The sequence below is a fragment of the Gopherus flavomarginatus genome, chromosome 8 (genome assembly GCF_025201925.1).
Source record: "Gopherus flavomarginatus isolate rGopFla2 chromosome 8, rGopFla2.mat.asm, whole genome shotgun sequence".
In the NCBI taxonomy this organism is placed as follows: domain Eukaryota; kingdom Metazoa; phylum Chordata; order Testudines; family Testudinidae; genus Gopherus; species Gopherus flavomarginatus.
The window spans coordinates 114,200,820-114,214,426 of NC_066624.1; the positions used below are offsets into that span (position 1 = coordinate 114,200,820).

Consider the following 13,607-nt stretch of genomic DNA (forward strand, 5'->3'; position numbering starts at 1 on the left):
ACAGTGAACCCCAGAACTGGACACAGGATCCAGCAGCAATCACACCAATGCCAAATATAAAGGTAAAATAACCTCTCTGCTCCTACTCGAGATTCCCCCATTTGTGGGTCCTAGCCCATGTTGTCGCTGTTGATCACACTAGCTCTTTTGGCCCCAGCATCACACTGGGAGCTCGTGTTCACCTGATTATCCAGCAGGACCATCAAACCTTTTCCAGAGTCGCTGCTTCCCAGGCAAGAGCCCCCTATCCTGCACATCTGGCCGACATTCCTTGTTCTTAGAGCTATACATTTGCATTTAGCCGTACTAAAACCCCTATTATTTGCTTGTGGCCAGTTTACCGAGCGATCCAGATTGCTCTGTATCAGTGACCTGTCCTCTTCATTATTTATTACTCCTCCAATTTTTGTGGCATCTGCAACTTTATTTTTAATTCCAGATCATTGAAAAAGATCTTAAACAGCACAGGGCCAAGAATCAGTCCCCGTGGGACCCGCTCAATGATGATTCCCCATTTACAGTCACAATTTGAGACTTATCAGTTGGTCAGTTTTTAATCCATTTAATGTGTGCTATGTTAATTAATTGTTGTTTAATCAAAATGTTGTGTGGTACCCAGTCAAACACCTTACAGAAGTCTAAGTATATTATATCAACACTATAATCTAAATCTATCAAACTTTCTATAAATCCATGTTGACTTGCATTAGTTACATTACCCTGCTTTAATTCTGTATTAATTGAATCCCATATTACCCATTCCATTTTCTTGCCCACTATCCATGTCAGGCTGACAGATCTAGAATTATCCAAGTCAGGCCATTTACAGTTTTTAAATATTCTGGTCTTCTGGAACTTGTGCTCCAAGACTTACTGAAAATCAACATTAACGGTCTAGCAAGCTCCTAAGTTAAGAGCTTGGATGCAAGTTACCTGCTGATTGTAAAATGTCTAACTTTAGTAGCTTCTGTTTAACATCCTCCAGAGATATTGGTGGAATGGAAAGAGTGTTATCACCATATGCTGAGACTGCATCATCTCTTGTTTCCCTTGATATAGCATAGAAATATTTATTGAACACTTCTGCCTTTTCTGCATTGTTATTGAAAATTCTACCATTTCCATCTACTAATGGACAAATACTATTATTGGGATTCTTTTTGTTCCTAATATATTTTAAAAACTCCATCTTACTGTGATTAACTCTGCTTGCCATAGAATTCTCCTTGTGTCCCTTTGCTTCCCCTATCAATTTCCTACAATTCCTAACTTCTGATTTATCTTCGTTACTATCAACGTCTCTGATTTTCCACTTGTCATATATTATTATTTTTATATCTGCCTTCACTGCCCCTCTAAACCAGGTCAGTTTTTTAACCAGCATGGCCTTCTTCCTCAATTGTGGGATTGTGCCTTTTTGGGCATCTAGTTTGGTGGTTCGTAAGACAGTGTGAACATGTGATCACAGGCAACAGGGCAGAGGTGATCTGACTCCGGATGGACAGGGAGAATGGGGTCAACGGAAATCTGACAAATACATGGGTAAGGGTAACCCCAGACCCACTGATGGTACGAACTCAGGCATCTTTAGGGTCTTGTCTATACTACAGGATTCTCTGTGTGTTTTTCTGTACAGCTGTGAGCAAGCAGGCGTTTTTACCGCTGTATTATTTAGCCTTGCCCAGTGCAGGTTTTCGTGACCTGCTGCTAAAGATGCCCGAGCCCTGTCTGCAAGTGCGCTGACACCACTGCTAGCACAAGTGCAGCTGCACAAGAGGCACTGCATTTCCTAGCATAAGCAGAGCCACAGCACACGGTCCTGGGCACGGGCCGCTGCTTACAAAAACACTATCTGATCCAATGCGAATTTGCGCCTTGTTGCTGGACATGGATTGCAGAACCCTGGGCAGGCAACTTGAGGCCAATCCCTGAAACGCAACTCTATCAGCGTCACTCTGGGGCTGCAGCAGCATCACAACCACAGGGGCAAAACAGTCACAAAAGGGAACTGCCAAAGTTGCAAGGGGGCAGGGAGGAAACCACAAGGAAAAAGTAGGGCACTCCAGGCCCGTAGCCAGCACAGCCGCAGACGCTGCAAGCAGCACCTCCAATCCATCCCTGGGTCACAGGGCACACGAGAAAGGGCCTGGCTGCGGTTTTGATGCCTTGTTTTTCTGTATAAATAATGCACCATTTCTGTCTTGCTTAGAATTGGCGGCGGCAGCACCAGGCTCCGAGCTACTGTTCTTGTGTTGTTTGTTTGCATTTCTGTTTGCCATGTCTTTCACCAAAGGGGGTTTCAGTGCTAATGAGCGAGAGGGGTTCTGCAGGAGTGGGTGCCCTGGCCACCTTACAGCTCTCCATACCCTGGATGGTTTGAGGATGGGGCGTCTTGATTTTTTAATATTGATAAAAACAACATAATCCAAACCAAACACGAGGATCGGTCAGAAGCAAAAACTGATGTGAAAACATGAAATAGGGAAATAAATAACCACCTACTGGCCTGTCACTGCCATGAATATTCGCTGGACACCACTCCACAGTCTGCTACCATGCCGGGGCTTTCCTCTGCTAGCAGAGAGTAAAGCACCACACCCTATTCAGTCCTCCCGGGGATGGCCAATCGTTCATGGACTTGGCCCAGGAACCACAACTTTGCCTTTACAAGATCACTTGCAGAGAGAGGTTAGCAGGCTGCATCCTCCACAGCTACCCAGAAAGGGTGCTCCAGCATCAGCCACCCCACACAGGGACATTCTCCCTCTGAGACATTACCAGAAAACAGTCACATTTTGTTCCATGCACACGGACTCCTGAAGTCTACACTGCTAACACTGTACAATGACCTCAGTCTGACGTTAACCTTGAAATCTGACTATGCAACACCGTCACACTCTCTGTAGCTAGTCCCTGTGGTGTATTAACGTGGGACGACAGGTGGAGCTGGATTTACTGCTTTGGGCACTGAAATCCTCCACATGTGCCCAGAACAGGTACAGCAGCATGGCAAACTCCCCACCCCCCTGACCTGTAGGGGTCCCCCGAGGGGAGCACAGTGTCTAGGTCCCTGTCTGCAGACACAGGGGAGATGAGTGCTATGCTCATAGATTCATACCCAGAACGGACCACAGGTCATCCACTCTGGCCTCCTGCATCACACAGGCCAGAGCCCCCTGCCCAGTGACTCCTGTATCCAGCCCAATAGTTAGGGCTCTACCAAATTCACAGTCTATTTTGGTCAATTTCATGAACATAGGATTTTTAAAATAGTAAATTTCATGATTGCAGCAATTTAAATCTGAAATTCCACAGTGCTTTAATTGTAGGGGGTCCTGACCCAAAAAGGAGTTGGGGAGGGGTAGTCACAGGGTTGTTGTAGGGCGGGTTGTGGTTCTGCCACCGTCACTTCTGTGCTGCTGCTGGTGGTGGCGCTGCCTTCTGAGCTGGGTGGCCAGAGAGCGGTGGCTGCTGGCCAGGAGCCCAGGTCTGAAGGCAGCGTCGCCGCCAGCAGCAGCACAGAAATAAGGATGGCCTGGTGTGGTATTGCCACCCTTACTTCTGTGCTGCTGCCTGCAGAGCGGGGTGCTCAGTCAGCAGGCGCCGCTCTCTGGATGACCAGCTCTGAAGGAATGGGATGGTATTGCCAACCTTACTTCTGCACTGCTTCCTTCAGACCTGGGCACCTGGCCAACAGTCACCGCCCAGCTCTGAAGTCAGCACAGAAGTAAGGGTGGCAATACTGCGACCTCCCTACAATAACCTGGGGACTCCCCTCAAACTCCCTTTTGGGTCAGGCCCCTCGATTTGAGAAATGCTGGTCTCCTCCGTGAAATCTGGTCTTTTGTGTGCTTTAACCCTATAATATACAGATTTCACGGGGGTAGATCAGATTCCACGTGTTTTTCATGGCTGTGAATTCGGTAGGCCCTTAGCAATAGCAGAACCGGTTTAGAGCTCCTGCTCACTCGGCCCAGGCTGCTGCGGAGCGGTCAAATAGTGAGGGCTTAAATGTGGCCACTGAGCCAGCTTCGGACTAGTGACCTAGAGGTGACAACGGAGCATCATATCCCATTGCCATTCCTCTCCCTGAGCTATGCACCTGCATCACAGGGCGCAGCAAACAGCCCTCTTCATGTCAGTTCCACTCACAAAACTGTTAAAAAAGCAAAGGGCGTTACATGGAAAGGGATCCGTTTAGCCAGAACATGTTCCCCACATGGTCCCGCTGGCTTCACCAACCACGGAGAACGAGGAGGGCTGTGCGCAAAAATGGGCCCCGGTACCACAGTCATGACTCTCTGGATGGGCGAATGGATTCGACTGCAGGGTGGGAGCCAAAGTCAGAGAACAAATGATACTGTGACTGCACATAGTCTCTCTCAATCAGAGCAAATTTGCTCTAATTATAGATAAGACATTTTCTCACTGCCAGCCCGGCAAACTCAGCCGGGGGCCTGACAGTCAAGACTGGTTATTCCTGGCCTGTGTGTTCTCCCTGGGAACACACAGCTACAGCAGGAGCTCAGGGACAGCCGGCTGGCGATTTGCCAGGCAGGGTGCATGCAGCTCACTCTGCCCTGGCTCTCGTCTCACATCCATGAGGATGCAAGCAGGACACTGGCGTCGCACAGGCCTCTGCACAGTAAAAATACCCCCAGGTGCCAGGCACTCTTAGGCCTATCCAGCACCCAGCTCCCATGCCACCCCTGGCTTAGGGTGAAGGGAGGGTGTGTGGCCAGAGACTGCTGCACTCCGCCTAGCCCCCAATGGCATCTGGGCCCGGGGGGATGGTTGCCAGGGGGCACAGGTGAGAGCAGCCCCAGGGCTGGGGGTGGCAGGGCTATGTCCCGAGAACCAGGTAGCCCCCAGCCTCTTGCCTGCTGCACAGAGACTCAGAGCAGGAGAGAATCTGGGTCTTTAATTTCCAATATTAAGAAAAATCCATTTACACTTATAAACAGGGTGGATAAAAGTCACTGATTTTTTTTTTTATTTAAATCAGATTTTTTTGGTGAAATACTTTTTTAGGAAAAAACTATCTAAAGATAGTTTACTTAAGATACATTATAGCTCAAACATATCTCATCATGCAATAGGGATTATAAATTCTAATTGTGTACTATGAGACAATATATTCATGTAATGTTTAAGAAAAGTTTTGTAAATGAGTTCCAATAGTTCATGGATTAGGGACCCAATTGTAGGGGGCTCCAGGGGCTTCCGTATAGATTATTTAGGTTAATCTTTCTATCTCCCCAATGGGACTCAGTGCTCAGTCTAGCAGATACCATCAGAGATGCCTAGTTTTGCAGTTCTCAAACTGTGGATTTGTGTCTCCGGAGATAACATGCTTGTTAACAGCAAAAATGTTTTTAAATAGATAAATAATATATAGAGGTGAGAAATAACAGACCTCAGTCCTATTGTCCCTCTGCACATTTGTGTACATAGTCAATCCCTTAGCTCTCTAAAAGTGCAAAGTTTCAAAAAGTTCAATGAATAGAAGATGGTTGAGGGTAGAATAGATCTGGACAAGGAGAAGAGGTTTGGAGATAAATTTGAGAAGCGAGGGACATATGCTTGTTTTGTTAAAATATATGTTTGCTGCTGAAGAAAAAAAATCCAGAATACTTAACATTGCTTTAGTTAAATAAAACAATTTAAATGTCTGTCTGGTGATGTTCTCCTCCTAATACCGCATGGCAAGAAAATCCTTCAAATACTAATGATTAACCTGTTGATTTGGAGATAGTTCGCCTCCCAATGACTTCATAAATATCTGCTTCAATTACCTTTGGTAAATGAAATAACCAAACATTCATTTTCTGATACAGCTGTAAAACTAATCTGAAAAGTTTTCAAAATAAATCACTGTTTAAAAATGTACAGTGTGTACCTTCTAAAAATGAAACCTATAGTTTTGAGTTGTGAAGAATACGTATTAAGGTTATAACAACCAACAAGAATGTACTCTTATGTAGAAAACCATGAATAAATCGAGTCTTCCTGACTAGTGATTTAAATCATGGTTTAAATAACAAATCTTAAACATCGGCATGTGTCCTTTGGGCACAAGCCTGCCGTTCGCTGCCTGTCTGTTATGCAGACTGGACACGGGAGCAGAATCCACGCCATGTTTGTGCACCAAGCGCTGAGTTTATCACAGCTCCGGCCAGCCAGCAGCGCACATGGTCTGGTTGGGCTCTCCTCAGAAGAAGATTTAATTATTAATGCCCGTTACTAACATTTCCAGGGCCACCCAGAGGACTCAGGGGGCCTGGGGTCTTCGGTGGCGGGGGGGGTCCTTCCGCTCCAGGACCCGCCGCTGAAGTGCCCCAAAGACCCGCAGCAGGGCCTCCCATCGCAGAATTACCGCCGAAGCGGGACCTGCCACTGAAGTGCAGCCGGGTCTTCGGCAGTAATTCGGTGGCGCGGGACTCCCATCGCGGGTCTTCAGGGCACTTTGGCGGCGGGTCCCGGAGCAGAAGGACCCCCCGCCGCCGAATTACTGCTGAAGACCTGGCTGCACTTCGGTGGCGGGTCCCACTTCGGCGATAATTCAGCGGCGAGGGAGCAGAAGGACCCCCTGCTGCCGAAGACTCAGAGCAGAAGAAGCTCCGGGGGCCCGGGCCCCGCAAGAGTTTTCCGGGGCCCTCGGAGTGAGTGAAGGACCCCGCTCCAGGGGCCCCGAAAAACTCTTGTGGGGGCCCCTGCGGGGCCCAGGCCAAATTGCCCCACTTGCTCCCCCCCTCTGGGTGGCCCTGAACATTTCAAATGAAAAGAGACATGAAGAGCTGTTAATTTCTGATCGTTCCCTGAGCGCACACTCATTACAACCAGCAATTCTAGTCTGGGGAGCTGAGCTGCTCCGCCTGAGAACCCTAGTGCAAGCCAATCGGGTACAAACAACTCATCAAGGCATCTCACGGTGAGGATCTGGCTCAGCCTCGATTACAGTGAAATTTGAGATTCATCTTTTGAACAGACAAGGCCAAATTAAATCAATTTCCTTAAGTACTAATCAGAACATTCCAGATCCTTAAAAAATGACAAATTCTGAGCAGCACTGCTTCTATGTGAATTTTAGTTTCGAGAGGACATCCTCAAACGGGATCTGGAAATGACACCACAGCGACCTGTTTTACTCATTTAGTCTGAGCGCATTTTGCAGAAAGCCAGCCACATGCGTCATAGGCACAAAGGGAGTAATGATGCTGAGCCACTTTGCAAAGCAGTTTGCTATTCACTAACGAAAAATGCTGTATCAGAGCGAGGGACTACTGCTGTTAAAGGCAGGACGTTATGGCTGAATTTGAGGGTAGACGTGCACTCTCCTGCTGCATTCAGAGATGAGAAACAGTACCCATAGGGTAGCAGTGCCCTCTGGCCCCCAGCACACCAAGGAGTCAGATAGAACAGGCCAAAGCCTGAAGTCTTTTCTTAGGCCATAATTCAGCAAAGCCCTTGCTCAGGTCTCCCTGAAGTCAATGGGAGCTGCAGGTGCTCTGCTCTTTTGTAAATCAGGCCACCTCTAGAGAGGTGCCTAAGTACAGAGTTGGAATTCTGTCTACGGGCGCCCAAAGGAGCTTTGCCCCAGCGACCTGCCCAAGTTCACCTAGATCTGTGCTGTGATTAGAATTTGGGGGCTCCTGCAGCGACTCTAGGGCATGGCGACCAAGCTCCAGGCAGACTGTTAGGAACCAGGGCACAAACCCCAGACTGGTTGCGAGTTCTACACTTAGATTTCACCAACCAATTAGCAAGTGTAAACTCCCCAGCCACTATCACAGTCTTCACTTGGAGTCACAGACAGTCCTTTGGGGACTCCAATCTGTCTCGCCCCCCAGGTGTGATAGATGGGCCCTTACACCACGGATCACAGCAATATTCAGGTTACTCCCAGTCCCAAAGGAACAGCCACTTTCCTGAGGTCAATTGCACCTTAGATCTCACACCAAACGACCACACTTGTAGCCAATCCTATAATGAACCAATGTATTAAATAGGAAAAGGAAACAAGAGTGTAAAGAACAAGGTTAAAGCAGGTAAATGTACATACACAAATGAGCTACAGTCTTAAGCTTCCAAGGTACTAGAAGCTTCTATAAAAGGCAGGCTCTATATGTCCTTTAGGGCTAACCCAAGCTAAGCACTGGGGTTCTCTTCCTTGTTCCTAGAAACCTTGCCCCGCAGAGTCTAGTCCTCCTTCTTAGGGGTTTTAATTCCCATCCCCACATGTGCCCTGGGCTGTGAACTCAGCTGATGGGAGGAAGCCACTTGCAAGACTCATCTTCACTGGGGTGGCGGAAAAACAGAGCAACAAAGTCTGTTGTCCTCTTTAACGTCCCCCACTGGCCCATCTGGTGTCAATGGGCCTTCCCCGCTGGCCAGGATGTAACACCTTCTGTTGGAGACCAGCACTTTACACTAGTTAATTGTCTCTCCCCTGTCTGGTGATTACGCAGTCACAAGGGCTTACTGTACCAATGCTTGAATAGAATATCTGCATCCCATATTACAAGGTAATATGTGAGATTAATGCAGGCAGCAACTCCCAAGCATTCAGTGCAGTCTAACACCAAACCCATAGCCCCAGATGAGCCAGTCCAGTCAGAGCTGTGGGTGCGTCTGTGCTCAATTGGGACCTGGGGACCTTGGCATGAGCTGGCACCTGGTCTGCCAGCCTAGCACCGCTCCCTGGTCTGCGCTCAGATCACTCCCCTGCACCTCTCTTCAATAACAACTTTCTCTCTGCACACGAAGGAGCCTGGCATTGCCCTCATACCACCGTCCTTATCGTTTGTGTTTTAGGCTTGTCTGTCCCAAGAGCTGCGGTGAAGTTGATGGGATTCATCAAACTCAAGGCCACTGTCTGAAGCGTTTCTTCCCTGCCAAAGTTACAGGCCTCGTGTACGGTCACTAGCGGTGAGCACGGCAGAGACACATCCCTTGGGTTCGGTTACTGTGTACCGTGGTGTCCACGAGCAGCTGGCCTGCCAGTCTCCCGGTCCGTGTGGCTCTTTCACACAGCAGCATGGGTGGGGTTTGGTTTTAAAGTCCATCAATGGCTATTAGCCAGGTTGGTTAAGGAATAGTGCCCCTAGTCCCTATTTGTCAGAGGGTAGAGATGGATGGCAGGAGAGAGATCACTTGATCATTGCCTGTTACGTTCAATCCCTCTGGGGCACCTGGCATTGGCCACTGTCGGCAGACAAGCTACTGGGCTGGATGGACATTTGGTCTGGCCCAGTACGGCCGTTCTTATGTTCTTATGTTTAAATAAGAGTTTGTAACCCCTGTAAACCTGGCAGGAGGGCGAGTGGCGGATGGGCATGGCTGCAGGGATAGGAAAAGACCTTGACATACCTTCAGCTCCTTTAAAACAATGGATCAGGTTCCCATTGCACTGGTTAGTCTTGCATCACCACTGACGTTGTGCAGCTTGGAACTCGCTTGAGGTTCCGGGGCGATGTCACCCTGATCACGCGAGACCAAGCTGTCAGAATGGCTCAGCTCTCAACCGCTGGGTTCTTCTGAACAAGCGGCTACTTACTGAGGTGCCATGGGGAGCTCTGTGAATCTCTGGGCCTCATGGGTGCACACTCAGCTCTGGCTGTGATGCGGGATGCCAGAACTCTGTTACCTTCACTTTCCAGCTGCTGGGATTTGCAGTAGTGAAGGGTGACAGCCCTGGAAACCCCGGCCCCTCGTTATCCACCAGCCTCACTCAGTCAAGGAAGTGAAAACATCCATTTCCTACACCTCACTGATGACCTGAAACCTGACCCACATTTCTGTCTCTGAAAAGGAAACGGGACCTCACTCAGGGTTTCCTTCTGAGCACAAGTTACTAAACGGTGCCAAGAGACACCCACGTTGGACAATTACTGTGTGAGGAGCACATCAGCATGTGAATCCAGATCCATGATCCCACTGAGCTCATGCTGCAAGAGGACTCACAACATGAAGCCAAGGCACAGCTTGGAGATGGCCCCTAATCACACAGAAGAACATAAGAACATTAAGAACAGCCGTACCAGATCAGATCAAAGGTCCATCTAGCCCAGTATCTGTCTACCGACAGTGGCCAATGCCAGGTGCCCCGAGGGAGTGAACCTAACAGGTAATGATCAAGTGATCTCTCTCCTGCCATCCATCTTCATCCTCGGACGAACAGAGATTAGGGACACCATTCCTTACCCATCCTGGCTAATAGCCATTTATGGACTTACCCATCATGAATTTATCCAGTTCTCTTTTAAACGCTGTTATAGTCCCAGCCTTCACAACCTCCTCAGGCAAGGAGTTCCACAGGTTGACTGTGCCCTGTGTGAAGAAGAACTTCCTTGTATTTGTTTTAAATCTGCTACCTATTAATTTCATTTGGTGACTCCTAGTTCTTGTATTATGGGAATAAGTAAATAACTTTTCCTTATTCACTTTCTCTACATCACTCATGATTTTATATACCTCTATCATATCCCCCCTTAGTCTCCTCTTTTCCAAGCTGAAGAGGCCTAGCCTCTTTAATCTTTCCTCTTATGGGACCCTCTCCAAACCCCTAATCATTATAGTTGCCCTTTTCTGAACCTTTTCTAGTGCTAGAATATCTTTTTTGAGGTGAGGAGACCACATCTGTACACAGTATTCGAGATGAGGGCGTACCATCGATTTATATAAGAGCAATAAAATATTTTCTGTCTTATTCTCTATCTCCTTTTTAATGATTCCTAACATCCTGTTCGCTTTTTTGACCGCCTCTGCGCACTACGTGGACATCTTCAGAGAACTGTCCACGATGACGCCAAGATCTTTTTCCTGATTCGCTGTAGCTAAATTAGCCCCCATCAAATTGTATGTACAGTTGGGGTTATTTTTTCCAATGTGCATTACTTGACATTTATCCACATTAAATTTCATTTGCCATTTTGTTGCCCAATCACTTAGTTTTGTGAGATCTTTTTGAAGTTCTTCACAATCTGCTTTGGTCTTAACTATCTTGAGTAGTTTAGTATCATCTGCAAACTTTGCCGCCTCACTATTTACCCCTTTATCCAGATCATTTCAAGAGGATTACGATGTTTTAGCAACCAGGCCAAGTCCCAGGCCAGTGACTCTCACTGGAAGCAGTCACATTTCCTTAAAGAAATCCCAGTGCTCTTGGAAGCTGTTACACATATTTAAAAAGATCTGAAGCCATGTGAACGTCTTTAGTTCTAGTGATCCGAGGTGCTGTGTGTCAGGGATAGGGAGAAGGGAAAAGCGTTTCTCTCTCTAATCTCCTTTGTCGATTTCTACATGGTGTGTAGGGTCAGCCAGGGGCTCCTCGGAGGCACTAGCTACCCAGCCAGGCTCCCCACTGGTTATGTGACACTTTCACTCAGCAACAGCGCAGAGAAACCAACACAAGAACACTGGAAATGCCATTTCCTTGTGTCACGGAGTCACCGGGCGATGCTCTGGAACTGCTCCCCACCAAGCCAGGCAGGACTTTGGGGAGCCTCCTCTCCCTTGGAGCAGACTTGTTTAGGGCAAGAAGCTCACACGTCTTCACCTCCTGGGTCTCTTCTTGGAGCATTCAGCATCCTCTGCCCCTCCGGGCGCTTCCCACAGCGAGCCTGCCTCAGTGGGGTCCTGGGGAAGCCACAGGGTCCTGCACCCCCACTTCGCAGTCAGATGTGACTCTTAGCCAGCCAGTAAAACAGAGGTTTATTAGATGACAGGAACAGGGTCTAAAACAGAGCTTGTAGGTACAGCGAACCGGACCCCTCGGCTGGGTCCATTCTGGGGGGCAGTGAGCCAGACCCCCAGGTCTGCCCTCCACCCTTGACCCCAGCCAGCTCCAGACTAACAACCCCTCCCAGCCCCTCCTCTCTCCTCAGCCCCTTTCCCGGGCCAGGAGGTCACCTGATCCCTTTGTCTCCAACACCTTCAGCTGGCACCTTTGCAGAGGAGGGGCCCAGGCCATCAGTTGCTAGGAGACAGAGTGCCAGGCATTTAGGTGCACTGGCCCTTTGCTCTGCCAGATACTTAAGAACTGCTATGGGGACACTGAGGCACCAAAACAGTATTCAGAGAAAACATTAAAAACAGTCCTAGTTCATCACAGCTTGCCCCCTGCCAGGCCTTGTGACTGTGACTGGAAAAGTTTTTGGCACTGTTGGAGCAGGCCGTGCCTCAAACTCCTGGGTTCTCCACCTGGGGCGAGCTTGCAAAGCAAAATTATTGAGAGTGTTAGCAACGTGTTGCCTCCAGCATTCGTACAAATGTGTCTTAGAGCAAAGGACATTTTTCAGTACAAAAATCATCGACTGCAACTGATATCAGCACCAGCAGGAGCAGTAGCCTCCAGCACATGTGAGAAATCCACATCTACACAACATGCAAGTCAATATATCCCAGCCCGTACACTCAGCACTCCAGCAGGACCCTTCAGGCGATTCAAAGCCTCACTTTCTTCCCTCTGGTTCTCTCTTTTCACTGCAGGCACAGAACAATTCAAGTGCAAGGCACCAAGAGTGGCTCCTAATATGGAGGTGCTCCAAGTTTGGGGTCAGTGATTCCCTGGCTGGGGTCACTTGTTAGCACTGGACGTGGTCTGAAGTTAGTGCAGGCAGTGGAGGGTGTGACCCATTTACACCTAGCATCACCGCGATGCCATGCCCCCGGCCCCCCGCGGGGAGCAGAGAGGCCCGGAGGAGGGCCGCGCTGCGCAGAACCTGTGATTAGAACCTAGTTTGGCTCAATGATCAGACTAGCAAAACACACATGCAGCTGTCACACCTGCACTCACCTCGGCCAGGGGAAATGTTGCTGCTCTGACAGAACTGAATCTTCGTGGCCAAGGTTTTGGGTGGCCGAGAATTAGGCTCCTAAATCCAGCCGTAGGCACCTAAAGAAAAGCGGCCTTAGCACCCAGACGTCACAGTGACTCCTCTGGGAGCGACTCCTCTGGGAGCCAGGTCATGTCCAGGGAGCCTATGTACGGACTTCAGGAACTCAGCTTTGCAAGTTTTGGCCGCTCTGTCCAAAGTGACACATGGAGTTAAGGCCTTCAGCAAAGAACAGCGTCCTGCATGTTTCTCTTCACACGCAGACACCAGCCTCTGAATAGCCCCAACACACAGCCCCAGTAAGCAGGACTCATGGGATCTCTGCACTTTGCTCTGCAGAGTAAGTCTCCCCGCGAGCACAGCACAGGGACACCAGCTGCTGTCTCCCCGCCTCTGCTGAGTGCCACGCCCACTGCCGTACCTGTAGACAGGCTGCATCTCTCTGGCTATCCCAATGACGGCTCCTTGCAGGAAATGGTCAAACTCCTCAAACAGCTCTCGGATGTTGGTCTTGTACTTCAGGTCCAAGTCCAGCTGGATTATCCGTTCTATCTCTAGGAGAGACAGAGAGGAAAAATCAGCGACACGAGGTGACAAACTCAAGCAGCTGTAAATCAGTGGGGACGTCAATGAGGCTATCGTGACCTTGGTAGCTGGGGGACCAATCTCCTCGGGGACACGCTAGCCACAGGAGTCAGGAGGGGGATAAACTAACAGCATTGGGGAGGGTAAAAAGAGAGAAACATGACTCTCCAGTCAACACAAAAGTGA

At 48.9% G+C, this 13,607-nt stretch overlaps 1 protein-coding gene across 12 annotated transcripts in view; it reads right to left on the bottom strand.

Annotated features, from left to right (window-relative positions):
• XXYLT1 (xyloside xylosyltransferase 1) overlaps nt 1-13,607 on the bottom strand; it is a 103,193-nt gene that overhangs the window by 20,794 nt on the left and 68,792 nt on the right. For all 12 annotated transcript variants that reach the window (XM_050963934.1, XM_050963935.1, XM_050963945.1 and 9 more), the window contains one exon: nt 13,258-13,390. In XM_050963934.1, the coding sequence (XP_050819891.1) occupies nt 13,258-13,390 (133 nt within the window). The remainder of the gene's footprint in view (nt 1-13,257; nt 13,391-13,607) is intronic.